General features: G+C 36.3%; 1 protein-coding gene across 5 annotated transcripts in view; it reads right to left on the bottom strand.

Annotated features, from left to right (window-relative positions):
- The window catches only part of GRID2 (glutamate ionotropic receptor delta type subunit 2), a 1431476-nt gene that overhangs the window by 248339 nt on the left and 1163395 nt on the right, over positions 1–19742 (bottom strand). For all 5 annotated transcript variants that reach the window (XM_027599851.1, XM_027599852.1, XM_027599850.1 and 2 more), the window contains exon 12: positions 17764–17902. In XM_027599851.1, coding sequence (XP_027455652.1) covers positions 17764–17902 — 139 coding nt within the window. The remainder of the gene's footprint in view (positions 1–17763; positions 17903–19742) is intronic.

Raw genomic sequence — 19742 nt, 5'->3', positions numbered from 1 at the left:
TTGTTTGTTTTGTCAAATCAGTTTTAAAAGCAAAATAATTCTAAAATAATTAATAAGTACCTAATATGTAAATTAATTTACCATGGCAAATGTTGTCATTTCTTTTTTAACAATTAGCAATGCATACCCAGGCCACAAGGGAAATGGGAAAATTTAGAGCATTCTAGAAAAGACTTAACTTGGAATATACTCATACAAATATATTCCATTTCTCCACTTAATCTCACACAATTCACATTTACCCACATAAAACTCAGCAAATGATCCCTCTGCAGATCTGTTATACCTGAATCCTCCTCTCCCAACCCCACACCCCGACTCATGTACACAGAGTTAAACAAACAAACAAACAAAAAATGAGGATCTATAGCTGTAAGTGGTGAATAATAAAAGAAAGCAAATGATTTGCTACTCTAATCAGCCTTGTTTTCCCATCATCTTTTCCCAAAATTCTACTTTTATTTCTCCTGGTGTCCTATACTGCTGGCAATACATGGGTTGTAAGAATACTGAGAGCTGATAGGTAAGTGATATTTACTTATTTGCATGAACATTACATGTACTTAGAAATTGTAATTTAGGACACTTCTGTGAAGTCAGTTTCAGGAATTTGGTGGATCTAGGCTGATTGCAAACTCTTTGCATGAGAAAAATAAACACTTAAAACCTTTCAAGCATAGAAAATTAATTTCGATACATGTGATACTCTATTAGATATTTGTGATAGCAGTAGCTTTGACATTGGTAAGTTAGATTTTAAAGTTGAGCAGACAGATTATTTGTGAGCAATGTGATGTTAAACCCTATTAACCTGAATTTCCTCATCTATAAATGGAGAGAATGAGAGTGTCTAAGGGTGAGTACAAGAGGACCTGTCACATTAGCATTCAACCAGCTTATCCATTGCTTTATTTTTATTTCTTAAAAAAGATTTATTTATTTATTTTAGTGAGAGAGGGAGCGAGGGAGGGGGAGAGAGCATGAGCAGGAGGGGCAGAGGAAGAGGGAGAGAATCATCAAGCAGACTCCCTGCTGAGCGTGGAGCCTGACTCGAGGCTTGATCTCACGACCCTGAGATCATGACCTGAGGCAAAACCAAGCGTCCGATGCTCAACCGACTTCACCACCAAGGTGCCCCTCTATTGTTTTATATGGAGATTTTTATTACAATGACCCATCTCCTAATAATGCCCTATTTAATAATTTCTAATGGAGTTTTGGTATGTGGCAGGATGACCTCTTTATATTGTTGAAGAGGAGATTCATGAACTGGGGAAGAATTAAAGTTTCATTTCCTTTCCGAGGACAAGATTTTATAAACCTATGATGCTGCATGGTCAGAACTTTGAATGTGTTGCTACTTATTTTTCACTCGTATGTTCACATATTTTCCTTTAACATGAGAATAGATCTTACCCATCTACACTTTAAAATTACCCATATAAATCTTTCTTTTCCATCTTCATTTCTTTCTTCTGTTTAAACATTTGAGCTTGGTTTTGTGGAATGCTCACCAACAAACAGCTGCCAGCTCTAGACAGGGACTTGTAAGTCTAGTCCCATTTTTAATAGAATGGAACACATCAACTTAAGTTATCACATCAGAAGGGATTTTTCTTCAGGGTGAAAAAAATGGAACGTGGTTGATAGGATAGGTGCTAGATGCTTCCGGCAAAGGGGCAGACAGAGGAAGAGAGACAAACAAGTGGGGATATATTGAAAATGTCTTCCAACTCAGTTCAGGCTCTTTTCACCCACAGTTTCTTCCTCTGGATGCTGATTTCAGCATCTACCAAAGGAGAAGATATTGTTATAGCTCTAAGAGCCCATCAGTAACCAAATTAAAAGCCTGCCTGGTGTCCACTGCTGTTCAGTGGTGGTAGCTGAGAGCTTGGTGAGTTCAGAGGCAGGTTTTCCAGAAATAAATAAATAAATAAATAAATAAATAAATAAATAAATAAATAAAATATTCCAAAATTTAAAACTTAAAAGAACAACTAATATGCCAAATAAAGGTCCACTAGACTGATATTTAGTGTCATTGAGACCTAAGAAGAAGAGGTAAGTACTGAAAAGTGGACTGAGGTAGGTGGTCAGGTAAGGCAGGCCTGCCCCTGAGAGGTACAGCCAATAGCCAGCACTAGGCAACCTCTTAGTTTCTACAAATCTGGGCTTTGAAGGTGCAAAGATTTGAGTTTCAATCCTTGGACAAGTTATTTAATTTTCTCTAAATTGCAATTCATTTCCCTATTAAACAGGGAAAATCATAATTTTGTAATAAGGTATGTGGAAGTTTGAAGTAGATGCTGATATAAGACACTTACGTTAATACTTAACACTCTATAAGTGCTCCATTACTGGTAGTTGCAATTATTAATTTTATTAGTATTTATTACTATTATCACTCTTACTGTTATTATTATTCCTATTATGCTCTGTTATAATTTTTAGAATTACTTTCTCCTTATTCTTCCCACCAATTAAATTCATTTCAGATTCCTCACCCATGGCCTTTCTCTCGAGGTCCCCTACCCTATCTAATCTCTCATCAACTTCTGTACATTTTACTTCCTGAATCTTACAAATCTGTCACTACTTTTGTCCTCTCATTGCTAATACTCTCATTTTTCCTATCTAGAGAATCTTTCTTTTTTAAAAGATTTTATTTATTTATTTTAGAGAGACACAGAGAGAGAATGCAAGCAGGAGGAAGGGCAGAGGCAGAGGGAGAGGGACAGAGAGAATCCCAAACAGATTCCACGCTAAGCCTGGAGTCTGATGAGGGGCTCAATCCCAGGACCTTGAAGTCATGATCCAAGAGGAAATCAAGAGTCAGACACTTAACCGACTGAGCCATCCAGGTGCCCCTAGAGAATTATTTCTAAACCTTTTCCCTATCTCTATTCTCACCCCCTCTAATCCATCCTCCACACAATGGCTAAAGTGTTCTTTCTGATACGTAAGTCTGATCCCATCCCTGTCCTATTTAAGTACTTCCTATATACCTCATGGCCCTTAGAAAAAATCTCCAACTCCATAGCATTCCATAGCCTGCAAAAATTTGCCTAAAATTTTTTTCCATTCTCAGAAACAAACTTTTGCCTCATTCATACTCCCATTATAGGACAAACAGACCATTTCATCCTTCCTTGCTTGGTAGGCATTTGCTCTGCACAAAATGTTTCCTGTCTACCTGGTGAATTCTTTCCCTGAATTCAAGGTCAAGGGCAAACTCAGCTGCCTCTTTAGTGCTCTTTTAACACTTAGAATATGTTCATATTTTAGCATTTTGTTATGAAATTTTGCTTCTTTGTTTAACTCATTAGAATACATGTTGCTGATTCCCATAACTTTTCTTTAAATAAATCTTTGAAACTCAGAACCTAGGCCAGGGTCTGGAAAATAGCAGTCAATGAGGTTCATGTATTCTGGCTACTCTTTTTTACTAGAAACATGCTTTCATCTTGGAAAGCTAGCATTCCCAATCAACTGGCATTGCATAAAAATGGGATTTTTATTGTATATTACCAGCCATTCTGTGGGTGGCTAATCATGGCCAGCAGTATTTTGTAGTTAAAAACAACAACTAATTTTTAAGGGAGCTTTGGAAATTTCCCCTGTAACAAAATCAGCTGCAAAAGTTTTATAAGACCACCAGTGAATTGCTTAACAAGACATTTTGCCATGCATGTAAAATAAATAAATTCAGAGGCAAGGCAAATAAAAAGAAAATCCAAACAAATAGAACTGAAATAAAGTATGTGGAAAAGCTAAAGTTATAGTCCATAGTTCTGCTACACATAGGACCTGGTATAAAGTGGAATGTCTGTTCCTGAAAGGGATACTTATCTAAGCATTGTGGAAATGGAGCTAATAAGTAGTGGTTCGTTTGATGAGTGATTTCTGACTAAAATTTCAGAAGCAAGCTGAAACGGTGAAGAAAATTGCTCAACTAACTCTGCTAACTGAAATGCTTAAAAAAAATAAAAGAACTCATGATTTTAGTAGCTAAAGAAGAGATAAGCACTAGAACAAGGAGAGAATAGTCACCTTTGGTAATACTGAGGATTATTACGAAAAACCAAATCAATTTTTTTTTCTCCCCAGGGTTAAGTTTTTACATAAAGAGGAAAGAGAATGTGTATGCTCTACTTAAAAAAGAATGGACGAAGCACCACAGAAAGGCTTCCCATCTTCTTATTTGCAGCCCAGCCAAAGGCCGCTTCTCCTCTGAGAAACCACATTCTGCATTTTAGTAGCTCCTTCTCCTCAATGAAGTTTTCCAAACCCTCTCAGACACAGGTTTATCCAGAAAATCTGATGAAATATAAGGGGATCAAGGGTCAAGGATGGGGCAAGCAAGACTCTTCATGTCAGAAGACAATTTGGATTGCTGAGGGCTCAGTCCCTACTGAAGACTCAGTGAAAGTTACTTTAAGTGCATGAGGGGTGCCACCTACTTACTGAAAAGAGGCTCAGGGAAGAGTTTAATGTTCTTTAGCCCAATGATGTTAACTTCCCTTTTTTTTTTAAAAAAAAGATTAAGATCAAAGTCATGTTAGTGGAAGAAATATGGTTTTCTCATTAGACTGTAGAGCCTAAGCGTGTAATTGGTGGGGCAGGGTAATTCAGGAAGAACTCAGCCACAGCAATCTCTGTTGGAGCAGTAAAGTGATTTTGTCTTCCTTCTCCTCGAAGTGCCAGAGTTTCTTCCTTCTCAAGATAGCAGAGACAAATCTGAGTGACACCAGGGAAGGCAGAGGGCTAGGATTTTTTACTTGTGGACCCAAGGATAGTTTCCCAAAGGAGGCCCCCTGGAGGGAGAGGGTGCTTCATAAGAGGGGCTGCATGAGGACCAAAGGGGGTGAGGATTTACAGAGGAGGGTCAGAGGACGAGGGTGGCTCCCTGCGGGACACTCAAGGCCTGAGTGGTGCGGTCTTTTCCCATCTCTCTGTTCTGCCCCCTCCACACTCCTGTTCTACATAACCTCACCTGCCCCCAAACCTGCCTTTATGGGCCTCAGCGGAGTAAACCAGGTAAAAGACAGCTTCAGGTCTTTGTCCTGTGAACTTCTTTAGAATATTTATTTTTTCTTTACATTTAAGAACTACTTATTTGTTTATTTACTTAGGTGTTGAGTTGTGTACGTTTTTTTTTTTTTTTTTTATTTTGGCTATTAACCCCTTATCGGATAGATCCTTTGCAAGTATCTTCTCCATTCTGTAGGTTGTCTTTTTGTTTTGTTGACGGTTTCCTTTGCTTGAGAGAGCTTTTTCTTTTGGTATAGTCCCATCGGTTTAATTTTGCTTTTGTTTTCCTTGCCTGAGGAGACCTCTAGAAAAAGGTTTCTATGGCTGATGTTTCAAGTGTGCCTGGTCTAGAATAAGCGTAGCAGTACTCATGAAGAGGACACTTCGCCCTTCTGAATGGGTGTCCCTGCATGATAGATCACTAGACACCAAGATGACTCTCAAGGCTTTCCTGAGAGATTTAGAAATATTTCCCGCACTTTCTCCCTCACAGAGTAGTCAGGGGCATCCCCATCTGCCGTGCATTATAGACAAGATGGTCACAGGTAATATTGAAAATTCATACAAAATACATGATAAAGATGGATATCATGAACTACTTAAGGGAATAGCCTCCCTTGGAGAGACTTGCATTCCCGTGCACATTTAAAAGTTGATTTGGTTTGTGGATATGATAGGTCATTTTAGAGACCACAAAGGAGGATGGAAACACTCTGTCTTTTTTATTGCTGTTAGGCATGATTAATAAAAATGATTCTTAAATTCTCTCCAAAATGACAATGCTATACAGATGTGAGAAAATATGGAAAATCTGGGTGGCTTCTCTGACTTGTTGACCCACATTATAAGCTAGGAACTAATTTTGCCACATCATGAATCCTGAATCCTGATATGTGAAAGACACTATATTTTTCTACCTGCTGACAAAATTGTCATTTATGACCCTGCTCTCTATCTTAAATAGTTTATGAGTTAACTAACGTAGCCTTTCATGATATATGTAGATACTGATGTATATACTAATTAAGCAAAACTCCATTACAAAAGGCCCCAGTAGTCTGTGAATTCATATACCCTGCAATTATCTGTGTAAGGCAGAAAGTATGTACAGTTTCTTCCCGAGATACTATGAAAAAGATGCAATATTTATTTACCCCAGGACACTATGAACAAATATGGAATTATCCTAAATTTGTATGGTCAGCATTTCATAATGTCAGCATTGACTATCAGCTGATTGTAAAATTTATGTTAAGATGATATCCTCAAATAATTCAATAGACTTCAATACAACAGTAGATTTTTATGTTCTTCCATCATTGAAAATATAGGAAAGACCTGACTAATTCTCATGAACTTCCCTGAGGATCAACAAATTTCTAAATAGTGTTAAGAAAGAACCCTAATAAAATCTTAACATCAGATTGTTTGGAAGAGTTCCTGGAGGTATCACATAATTCGATGATCCATCTTACGGTATAAAAGCCAGCCTCCAAAATGGACTTTATTCTTCTTCCTTAGGCACTTTACTGACTTAGAAAACTTAACGCCAGGAAGTTCTCATTCATGCCTAACCTACAACTTGCGTATTTCACATAAGCCTCTCATTTTCTTCTCAGTGAAAATGGGCAATAGCTACTGGTCACCTCCAGTACAATACCTCTTTATATAATAAAACACTTCTTTTTCGTTTTCATCCTTTAGCCTTTTCCTTGTTGAGTTAAACACTAAATTCCTGTAGTTCTTACCCATAGGATCTATTACTCATATTTTTTTTTACATTGTTATTAGCTAAGGCATCTTTTCCCTTTCTATGGTAATTTTTGCGTAATTTATGGACCTTATATATAGTGGTGCTTAAAAAGCCCTAACAACTTTTACACTGCTAGGTGACTTTGGCCATTGTCTTCATAAACACCAACATTTCATTTCAAATTTGTAATTGACAGATGATTCATTCTGAAACTGTCCTCACCTCTAGTTGTAAATTATCATGGATATACACACACACCAACAGACACACAGACACACAGTTTGTTTTTTTCCATCTCTGAGTGAATTATTACATATTTGTCTCTGTTAAGCTTCATCTCACTTATAATCGCCCTGTTTAATTTGCCAAGGTCTTTATGAATTCTTGCAGTGTGGTTCTAGTCCATAATCACCCCTGCTCAATATAAAGTAATCTGCATGTTTAATAAGCTTACTCCCTATTCTATACTTCAAATCTGCGCCGAAAATGTTCATTAGAATCAGGGCCAGTGCTGACTTACGGGAAAAACTTTATTCAATATACCCGCCAAGGCTGACATTGAACCATTGATCATAACCTCACATATAGCCTGCTAACAAGCTGTGATACAATAATACATACTACTACTACACACAAAAAATGACCCAAATAAAATACGATGTAGATTCAAATGAGGAGTCAATAGTAATTTATAGTTTTTTTTCCCTGTAAGTTCTTTGAAGGAGCTCAAAAACTTTAATCACATTATCAAATTATTCTTAGCGGAAAGAAATAACTGAAGAGAAAGAAGTGACTAAGAATAACAGTGGGGCAAATTTAATAGTCTATTTGAAGACCCAGTAGAACATTACTGTCAAAGTAAAGTGGAAGGTCATTGTTTCAGGGAAGATTCTACAGTTGATCTTAGCCAAAAGGCCGAGAAGCAATCAGGGAAGATTCTAATGAATCTATCTAAAAACAAAGATCCTGGCCCTTCATAACACAGAGCAGGAGACCAGGTTTCTACTGATAACTTAATATTACAAATATACAAATATAACAAATACAAAATATATTTTCCTCCTTTCCAGTGCAGTAGGTCTGTGGATCTCTCCAAAAAGTTTTTTTTTTTTTTTTTTTAATCATTCAGAGAAATTATGCTCTGTTCCCAATTAGGTATATTTCTTTTTTGAGAAATTTCGACTAAAAGTATGCATAAAATGCATGTCCTGTTGTCTATAGTCAGGTCTTATTAATAGCCATTCAGATTATAAATGCCCAAAATGTTTTGGAAAGATGCCCCCACCCCCACCCCAATCCCTGCCCCATTCAGCAGCAATCCTGAGGATTCTGCAGCACTGCTCTGAGAAAATGGCAATCTTCATCTGAAAAAGCAGCCTAGGAAGCTACCCACAGATCTGTTCTTTATCTTCTCAATGACTTGCCATGATCTGGGGCATCTGGCGATTTTTAAACTCTGTCCCTAGTTTAAAAGATCAGGGGTTGAGAAATAGGGGCTGTGGTAGGGGTGTGTGTAGTGAATGTGTGTGTGTGTGTGTGTGTGTGTGTGTGTGTGTAGGAGTGGAGGAGAAAGTCATTAAAAATAAATTGACTATCTTTAGATGACAGGAGCTTGCAGAGCAACTAAGAGGATCAGAGAACTAATGGGGTAAAAGAGACACTTAGCAGAGGGTGGAGGTCAGCCCATCAAGATTGCTGGTGCGATGGAGAGGACAGGGAGAGAAAGCTGAGACAAGAGAAACAGAAAGCAAGAAAAAAAGAAGATATGGCAAACCAAAAGTTTCCTTTCAGTTCTGCCTTATAATCTAGGATTTCTTTTATAAAAATGATACGTGAATATATTGTTATCTGTTATCTCAGACTTCGTTTAATAAGATATCTCCTTTGTGTAGTTGATAGAGAATGGTACAGTTGAAGGGTGCATTGAAAATAACTTAATCCAAACTGTGGAACAAAAATTTGTGCAGTGAGAGGAGGAATGGATCACATTTTTAAAGACAGAAAGCTAAGGTACAAAGTGGTTTAAAAACTCGCCTTATTCTTTAATAGCAAGAACAAGGCTTGAACCCTTGAACTAGGTCTCCAGCCTCCTTCAGAATTGTTCTGCCCGACAGCCCTGCCTGCCGATCTCATTGTCACTACTTCTCTCACATACTCTTCATACATTAGTTTCACAAACACAGGCCCCATACTCCAACTAGCTCTTCTGAAATGACTCAACCAAGTACTCCTGAGTATAGGGCTTTTATCATATCCACATACTGGTGGTAGATAGAATTTATTGATTCAGCTGATTTCAGGTAAGGAAGGAAAACAAGAAATAAAGAGGAGACAGGAATGTATATTTTCCAATTTCTTAATAGGTTTCTGGGTTGAGATGATGAAGGCTGGGGAGATAAAAGAGCAGAGGACTTGACTTGCTTAGAATAATTGCTTGTCAAGAAGAAGATCATGTTAGGGGTTGTGGGCACTTATTAGTTTGGCGAAGTTTTCATCTTGGTGAGCTCAGTGTAAATAAGAGCCTATAGCAATGCTAATATAGCCCTGTTCCTGGGAGTCACAAATAAAGTGGGAGACAACTTTTAATTAAATGCTCACTGAAGGGTGGCTTTGAAAAACACTGAGAGTTTTTATTTTTTTCAAAAAGAGAGAAAATCAGGGCCTATAATATCTAGATGGCTATATGTTTATAAAACATCCATCACTGCAGTACTTAAGTGCTTTGACAAGTAAGCCATTTCAACACCAAACAATATAGAGGAAGGAGATGAATGTCTTCCTCCATCTGTGGTGTCTGTGTACGCTGAAGCTAAGCCTATACAATTCTGTACTAAACTGAAACATGAAAGTGGTATGAATCAGGCCCAGCTCACTTCAGCGACCTTGATTTTGGCTGTTCCTAATAGAGTGTGCAATTCCCTGCTGAGAGCTATCAAGTAGCCTCCCACTGGAAGCCTGAAGTGGGTGAGACACTAAGAAAACCTCGAAGGCATACCAGTTGGGGGCTCCTTCTCTTATTCTGGAATAACGGCGCAAAACATGGCTTTCAGATTTCTTCCGGATTTGTTACGAGGTATACAAACAGGTCGTGAGGTTCCACAGTCTCAGGCCAGATTCTAAGAAACCCCTTTCTGGTTCATTATTTACTGACTACTTACCTGTAACCAACTATGTACTCAGTAAGTTACTACATAAGGCGCCGTGCTGATGCAAAGGTGATAAAACCACGCTCAAAAATATACATTTTAATTGAGAAGGTAAAATGAGCAGAATACTGCCCCAGCACTTAGTAATTCGGGGTGTAAGCCAGGTAGATGCTACGTGGTTTAAAAAAAAGAGACCCTGAATCTAGTTATGAACACCATGGGGAAGGCTACACAGAGGAAGCAGCATTTGAGCTGTGCTAGGAGAGGGCAAATTGAAGAGGAGCTAAAAGAGAAAACTTGCTTGACAAACAGATGTCCTGACCCAGGGTTGGTGCAGTCACTGTCAGTAGCAGATTGACCATAGACATGGTTACTCAAGCTAAGGTGAGACAACAGTGAATTATTCAGTAAAGTTCTTATTTATATTTACATTTGGATAAGGCTTCCTGACAGCCAGTGTTTTTTGGGTTTTTTGTTTGTTTGTTTTTTCCTTCTTCTTCTTCTTTTTCTTCTTTTTTTTAATGTTTGGGGGCTTGGAGGATTAAATGGCGTGACACAAAGACCACACCCAGGAAGAGGGACTAGGAGGAATGTCTGTGGCAGCTGTGCCTGAAGCAAGAGCAGTAACAACAAGGAGCTTCAAGGTCTAAGGCAGCTGGTAGAAGGAATAATTGAGTGTATGGAATTGTGGACAAAACAATAAAAATGATAGTGATAAGCACCACCGAAAAGGGTGGAGGGAAGAACAGTCCAAGGAATCCACGTGACCTCCTAGCGAAGAAGCAGAAAAATGGAAGCAAATGTACAGTGTATTCAGGAACTGTGCTGTTATTTATGTCTCTTTGTTTCCCATTTATTCTTTACATCAAACCTATGAAGTTGAACCCATTATCTTTTTACCCTTAGGGAAAATAAGGCTTAAAATGATTATGGAAAATGACAAGATCATTCAGCTAATAAGTGGCAAAGGATTTGAAAGCAGATTTATTTAAATTCATGGTCTCCTGTGCCTGTTTCTAGGATACCACGTAACTTAGAAATATCTGAAATTAACTTAGCTAAATATAATTCAGCCATTGATTCTTTCCTGCAGAACTCTGTATTTTTCAGAAAACTTACAGTGACCCTTATGGTTTTCATTCACTCATTAATTCATTTGTTTATTTATTTCATTTGATAAAGGTTTGGTGTATTTGCTAATTGTAATGATATGGTCCACTGATTAGGACAAGGTTTCTAGTGCCAGATTGCCCGGGTTTACTATCCTAGCTTTTGGTTTATCATCTTCACAATGGAGATGAAAACAATATAGTTCTCATGGGGCTATTATAAGGATTAAATGAGAAAATCTAAGCAAAGCATTTAGGAAAGTGTCTGTCATATAGCAAGCACCCAGTAATGTTAGCCGCTGTTACTATTAATACTATGCGCCAGGCATTCTGGGACACACTAAGGGCACAAATGTGAATATGGCATGGCCCTTGCCTTTGAAGAATTTATACTCTCAAAGAAAAGACACATGTATATTGGCTAATTGTGCTTGTGCAAATGGATGCTGTGGAAGAGAAGGGAGTTCTGGGTCATTTCAGGGAAAGGGGACAGCATGTAAGCTCCATGGAAGTATGAAAGTCCTCCAAGAGTGGCTTAACTGGAGCAGGAACAAGTGTGAGAATGGATTACAGATGGTGCCAGTAGAGAAATGAGGCTGGGTCAGCTTTTGAAGGATTCACTATGCTTGGCTAAGGAGTTGCACTTTATTTTGATTGGATGTAGTAATAATGGAGGTTTCCAAACCAATTTAAAGGATGGAGGAAGGCAAACATTTGGACTCCACACTCGGGATCATAAGCCTGAATGAGAAGAGAATGAGATAGAGGGGAGTAATAGTTGAAGCAAGAGAAAAGAGAGTAAGAAGTGAAACAGTAGGCAGGGAGACTTGGGATCGTACCCCTGGGCATTTATGCCAGAGAAATGAAAGCATATCTGTACAAAAACAGAAATGCTCATAAATGCCCTAAGCAACTTTATTTGTAATAGCCAAAAACTTGGAATCAACAAAAATTCCATGCAGTAGGTAAACTGTTAAACAAACCGGTACATCCATACCAGAGATTACTACTCGGCAATAAAAAGCAATGAACTATTGATGCATGCAATAACTTGGATAGATCTCAAGGGCATTATGCTGAGAGGGGGGGAAAAAAGGGGCTATTTCAAAAGGCCACATAGTGTATGATTCAACTTACATAGCACTCTTGAAAGGATAAAAATCACAGGAATAAAGGACATAATAGTTATTTTTTTAAAGGATTTTATTTATTTATTTGACAGAGAGAGACACAGCGAGAGAGGGAACACAAGCAGGGGGAGTGGGAGAGGGAGAAGCAGGCTTCCCGCCGAGCAGGGAGCCCGATGCGGGGCTCGATCCCAGGACTCTGGGATCATGACCTGAGCCGAAGGCAAACGACTGAGCCACCCTGGTGCCCCAACGACCTAACAGTTATTATTAGGGGTTGGGGAGGGTGAGGAAGAAGTAGTGTAGAATGAGGGAGATATTTGTAATGATAAGATAGTTTTATATCTACTGCAGTGGTGGTTATACATTCTGTACATGTAATAAAATGGCATAGAGCTATTTGCATACATTGTATCCATGTCAATTTCCTTGTTTCGATATTGGACTATAATTACTTAAGATGTAAACATGGGGTGGGGGGGGAGAAACTAGGGGAAGGGTACATGGGACCTCACTATGCTCTATCTTCACAACTTCCTGTGTATATATAATTACTTCAAAATAAACTGTTAAAAGCTTGTTTAAAAATTAACAGAACATATTGCAATATGGCAAGTTATGGAATATTAACACTTTGTCCTTCAAAATTTACAGTATTTTCCTATTTTCTCAATATAGCCCTGTATTACTTCGAAAATGCATTAAATTTACTGAAAATAAGTCTGACTTATTTTTCGATGGCTTAAGGCTAAAAATAAATAACAGGCAGGATAAAATCCATGAATAGCAGACACTGAGATGCAACTTTTCTGCAAAATTGCATCTGAAAAGTCATCCAATCAGAGTGATTTCTAGAATTTTCTCACATTAGTAACTCTCTTCTTCCCTACCTGTTTAGTTACAAGGTAGTTAACCACATTTTCTCTTTAAAAAAATAAACTAAGTCAATATTCCTGCATCTGCTATAAATGTAACTGTTAGCCTAGTTTCTCAAGCCACATTTCTCTTAAATTCCCTTAAGCCTTTGGTATTTTCAAATTAAACAGCCCTGAAACAAGAAGATATGTGATTCAGGTTTATATTAAATAGAAACCTACTAGTTTCCATACACTTCTACATTTTTTCTCTCCCACCCAAGCTCTTTTCCACAGATAAAGCTGTCTTTCTTCAATGATGTCACTCTCCAGGAAAATTTCCAAATTCTTCAACAAGCTTTATCATGCTCTTCAGGATTTGGTTCCACTTTCCTTTTCTATTTCATTTCCTGCCACTCTCACATCTCCCATCTCAATCCAGGAAGGAAGGAAATTAACAGATTTTGATCATCTGCCCTTTGCTAGACACTCTCCTAGGAATTTCATACCTCTCTTGCTTTTGCAAATATTCTTCAGCCCTTCAGTTTTTTGAAATTCGTCTTTCAAGATCAAACTCTCAGATGAGACTTCTGTGATGCCTGATAGTTTTTTTTTACCTTTCTCCTCCCCCTCTTCTCCAAATTATTGAATTAAATCACTCCTTTCCTGTGTTCACACAGCATTTCACAAATAAATATCATAGCTTCTATGTCATTAAATTTTACACTGCTATGTCTCTAAATTGTGACTCAGGGATAATATCTAAATATCTTTTTAGATTCAATACCTAATATGATGTTTAAATATATATATATATATACACACACACACACACACACATATATATGTTCAGTTGAATTAAATGAATGAAGCTAATATATTTATTTAGTTTTTATAGTTAGAAATCCCTCCATTTCCAAAAAGCAGGATTGTAATGCTCTTTTTGAATAGTAACTTGCTAAAGATAGTTACATAGTTTTGTGCCGGCAAAGGAAAGAAAGAAATAATTTCATTAGAGAGCTCCTGCCTGTTCTACGCATTCTCTCTGTACCTGACCTGATGACAGACTTAGATTTCTTTTTTCTTTTTTTTTTTTTTTTTGGCTCTCAGATTATAAATTTCCTGACCCCTGAGGAAGGGTAGGCTCTTTTTTATTTTTTTAATGTTTTTTTTAAAATTTTATTTTATTATGTTATGTTAATCACTACACATTACATCATTAGTTTTTGATGTAGTGTTCCATGATTCATTGTTTGTGTATAACACCCAGTGCTCTATGCAGTACGTGCCCTCTTTAATACCCATCACCAGACTAACCCATCCCCCCACCCCCCTCCCCTCTACACCCTCAGGTTGTTTCTCAGAGTCCATAGTCTCTCATGGTTCATCTCCTCCTCCGATTTCCCCCCCTTCATTTTTCCTTTCCTCCTATCGTCTTCTTCTTCTTTTTTTTTTTCAACATATAATATATTATTTGTTTCAGAGGTACAGGTCTGTGATTCAACAGTCTTACACGATTCACAGTGCTCATCATAGCACATACCCTCCCCATTGTCTAGACAGACTTAGATTTCTAAGTCCAGGGCTATCTCATAGTCTATTGTGTGGCACTGAGAAAAACGATTGTTCAATGTTTTTTTTCTTTTCCAAATGTGAGCAAATGTGGATACAAAAGTCCTATTATTGGTATGCTAATGAAAAAGGAGTCTGCTCCAGTGATAGGATAGAATATGGATCTCTTTTTGCATATACTTGGAAAGAAATTTATCCCAAATTAGTTTATTCAGTGACTACATGAAGTCAATATTTGTTTAGTCCAACCTCAAACATTATGGTGACTGAATGCTTTAAACATAAAAATATGGTGGGAGTTTGGGATCTCTTTGAATAGACCCAAGCTTACTTACAGCCCCAGGAAATGAAAGACCTCAGTTTTCACCACCAAAGACCAATCTGATTCTAAAGTTATTAATGACTATAACTGTACAACTGTGATTTCCTTCATAGCTCTTTTCACCTTGTATATGAAAGAAGTAGGTTTTTGAAAATCGCATCACAACAAAGACTAATGGAACTAATGTTCATGATGTTATTACCCAGTGTTTACTCTGAAATTACCTTCAAAACTTCACATGCTCCATATCACCATTGCCAATTTTAGCCTGGTTACCAGTAGGAAAAAAGTACATTCCATTTGCTAGGTATCTAAAGCAATTAGCTACCTGTTGTTACCATTCGATCACAATGAACAAGTCCAAATGTCATTAGAGTTTTGTAGAAATTGCATAATTTTTCCCTTTAGAAATTGAGCTGTCTACCTCAATATTACCCACCCCAACTGTATCATCAGCTGTCATATGAAATCATATCAAGCAGCAGAACAGAGTTATCATTGAAGGGGTATAAAATTAAACTTGGGAATTACCTTTTCAGGGAAAATTCACTTTCAAAATTTTAATTAATGGCAAGTGCCAACTAGCAGGTTAGATGTGGATAAATATCTAATTTTGAAAAAGGGGTAAATTTTGTAAAATATATTCAGTTCCTCAAGAATAAATCTATTGGATTTCTCTTACCAAACTCTAAGAGTTTCTGTCAACTATCTATTCAGAAGTAGCAGCTTTTCCCCTTCCTCTCACTGACTTCCCTCTAACTATCTCTGTCCCTCTGGGTCTGGAGAAGCAATTTTGGGAATGAACATGTGGCTGGTATATGTATGCCAATAACATGGCAAAAATGAGCTGAAAAAGGTGTATTGACAAGCATTGCTTCATTTAGTGATGAGCAAATCATGAATAGAAATGATTAAGGAGCATGACATTGGATGGTATTGTGGGTTTTGTCTGTCTAAGAAAAATTAAACTTGGAATTTTCCAAGAAAGTTTGACATTAGTTGCAAACGGAACTTTAAATGTTTCCAAGAAACACTGCCAGCAATTATGGTTACCAATGCAGCTGAGGCATGAAATTAGAAGATATCTTTAAGTTTGGGGAGAGAATCAGGCTTCTCTTAACTCCTTTGGCTCTGATTTTTCCCCTTTCAAAATTAGTCTAGTGATAAGATTAGAAGGAAGGGAGATTGATTATACCCACTGTTGACTTTTAATAATGTGAGCTGGCATTAGAAAGAAATAATTTTTTAAGAAATGAAGGCTCAGTTATTGTGGATTGTGGAACTATACTCGTGGGAAACATCATGTGAAATTACCATCTTTTTTCTATTAGGTTTTAGCTTTAGAGAAACCTTATGGGTGTAAAAATTTGATAGAGGCTTCTCCTCCCACTGCTAATGCATAAAAGTCAAGATACAAACTAATGCTGGCAAAGTTGGTAGTGACTAAATAGTCAGATACACACACACACCATGAGGTCTGCAACCCCAGGGAAGCAGATTAGACAAACAAAACTGTAAAAACCATCACTAGATGAGGAAAAATTTCAGTGGGTAAGACCATGGATTGGTATCGGATTGACATAGGTTAGACTTCCAGCTCTGACACTATTGGCTATATGATTTTGAGAATTTAACTTGCAAACTTCTGTTTCTTCATCTACTTTCAATAACTGGATGAAATAATTAACTGTCTGTTATGATTATTAGTTGAATTTGGGGGTTTCAGTGTATACCACAGGTAATTGAAAAAATATATCCTACTTCTTTATAGATCATTAATTCTTGATTTTATTTTTAGTATTGTGTTATAATAGTTTTGTGGCTATCAATGGACTTCATTTACAAATTTTTCTAAAGGGAAGAATAACTCTTATGTTTTCCTTTGAGAATGAATTAAATCCCTAATGAATTTCTTAACAAATTTAATTATTCATAATTTTGAATTGTCAGTTTTTTGGAGAACGAATGTTCTTCAACTCTGAGACAATTCACACTGTCTCATTTTTGGATGAATAAAACATTTTCAGGAAATTGTTTCTGAAAACAATATACAGAACATTATGTTCTAATAAGGCAGAAGTTGTACTGTGGTGCTGATCGTATGGCCTGAAACCACAAAAGCAGAACTGGCGGGGTTAGATCATAGGTCTTTGGACACTTGGGGCTCGTGAGAGTGGCTTTCATGAACTGAGACATTGACTTAGGTAACTTTTAGGATTTAAGTAAGTGCACCATAGTTGGTGAAAACTTGCCACCACTGCAGCTGAACAAGCAGCAGTAATAATGACCACAGTAGCTATGACATTAGCTACAATGTAATGAAGAGACAAAGAGAATGTGGTTTTCTCTCTTTAGAGATTCTTTTATCTCTCTCCTTCTTCCCGTGTCCTTCTCTCTCTCTCTCTTTCTCTTTCTCTCTCTTTCCCTACCTGTCATCTATCAATCATCTAATGTCTATCCAACTATTTACTCAGACAGTGCATAATGGGGCAGACTCAAGATAAAAACTGGTATTGTCAAACTTGAAATGTATATATATTTTAGTATGACTCTTTTTCCTTCCTTTTTACAATGTTGCCCAAACATTGTCATACTTTGTGGAAGCTAAAATACTGAATATGTGTTTTTCTTCCAGGAAAATGTAGGAAGCAACATTGAAATCACACCCAGAATTTTATTTTATAAAAAGTGTTCTACTAATACAGTGATAATTGCATATCACAAAACTAAGCCTTTATTCAAAAGGAGGATGTAAATTTATTATCAGATACCTCATACTTATTTAAATAGCTTTGGCTATTCTTGTCATTCCTCATGCTTTGTGGCTACTGGAATCTTTGTCTACTTACTGGATGGAGGTTTCAATGCGGGTAATAGTGAGGAAAGCAGCAAGATTTGCTGTGTAAGATGAGATGACAATCAATGCAAACAACCACCAAGCCCCCATCATCATTCGAGTAGCCAGAGTCGTGTATGGGACCTCTCCACCTGTGGAAAGAAGCAAATAGAATAAAAGAACATCAACAAGTATTTATTGAGAATCTGAGGTCATACACAATCAATACCAAATTAACTTTTAAGTTAATTTTTAAGTACTGAAAAATCTTTTGACCTAACATCAGCATGGATTTCTGTGTTTTGGTTGTTTCTTACTTCATATTTAATTCCCTTTTATGATGCTATGTAAGACCAAGCCAAAAAGAAGCATGATACATATTTAGTATAACTTGTTTCAGTAATACTTCTTCTAACTTCTTGTTCAACCTTAGAATTAATTATCCTCTTATTATAACCACAGATAGCTACTTTATTTCCAAATGCTTCATTATTCAGTAGTTAGGTGATATTAATACTATTATGCCCATATTTAATAAAACTTTTCAGATTTCTACTTCAATAAATAATATTGAAAATTATTTTTTGGTTAATTTCCCTAGAATCATAGGTTACTTATATATGTATGTATATATATTATATATATATTTATATATGTATATATATTGTATATATTGTATATTGTATATATGTATATATAGTATATTGTATTTATATATGTACATATTATATATATTATGTATATATCATATATTTATATATGTATATATTGTATATATTGTATATTGTATGTATATATGTATATATATTGTATATTGTATTTATATATGTACATATTATATATATATTTATATATATACTTTATATACATTATATTTTATAATATATATATATAAAGTAATTATATATATATTAATGTCACATCTTCTTTATTCATCTGTTGATGGACACTGGGTTGCTTCTATATCTTGGCTATTGTAAATAATGCTGCAGTGAACATAGGGGTACATATACCTTTTTTAAAATTAATTTTTAAAAATTCCAGTATAACTAACATATAGTGTTATATTAGCTTCAGGTGTATGATACAGTGATTCAACAATTCTATACATTACTCAGTGCTCATCATGATAAATGTACTGTTAATCCCCTTCACCAATTTCACCCATTTCCCCACCCACCTCCCCCTATAAACCATCAGTTTGTTCTGTATAGTTAAGAGTTTGTTTCTTGGTTTGTCTCTCTCATTTTTTTTTCTTTTGCTTGTTTGTTTTGTTTCTTAAATTCTACATATGAGTGAAATGATATGGTATCTGTCTTTCTCTGATTGACTTATTTCACTTAGCATTATTCTCTCTAGCTTCATCCATGTTGTTGCAAATGGAAAGACTTCATTCTTTTTTATGGCTGAGTAATATTCCATTATATATGCCACTTCTTCTTTATCCATATATCAATGGACACATCAACACTTTCTTTAAATGTAAACAGATTAAATTTTCCAATTAAAAGACATAGAATAGATGAATGGATTAAAAAATATCAAGATCCAACAATATGCTATCTACAGAAGACTTACTTTAGTATTAAAGATACATATAATGAAAATGAAGGAAAAAAGAATATTTCAAGCAACATTGATAACAACAATAACAAAAAGCAGGGACAGCTGTACTTATTTCAGACAAAATAGACTTTAAACTAAAAATGATAAAAATAGACAAAGAAGGTCATTATGTAATGATAAGGGGGGTCAACATGTCAAGAAAATGTAACAATTACAAATATTTATGTGCCCAGCACTGGAACAATTAAATATATAAAGCAGAAACTAACAGAGTTAAAGAGAAATAAACAGTAATACAGTAATAGGTGAGGACTTCAATATTGCTCTCTTAACAATGGATAGATCATTTGGACAGAGAATCAATAAGGAAACAGTGAACTTGAAAAACACTGTAGGCTAAATGGACCTAACAGAGATAAACTAAAC

The sequence above is a fragment of the Zalophus californianus genome, chromosome 2, assembly GCF_009762305.2.
Source record: "Zalophus californianus isolate mZalCal1 chromosome 2, mZalCal1.pri.v2, whole genome shotgun sequence".
NCBI classification, from domain to species: domain Eukaryota; kingdom Metazoa; phylum Chordata; class Mammalia; order Carnivora; family Otariidae; genus Zalophus; species Zalophus californianus.
Note: the sequence above shows the minus strand (reverse complement) of the source record. Positions and strands in the feature narration are given on the sequence as shown.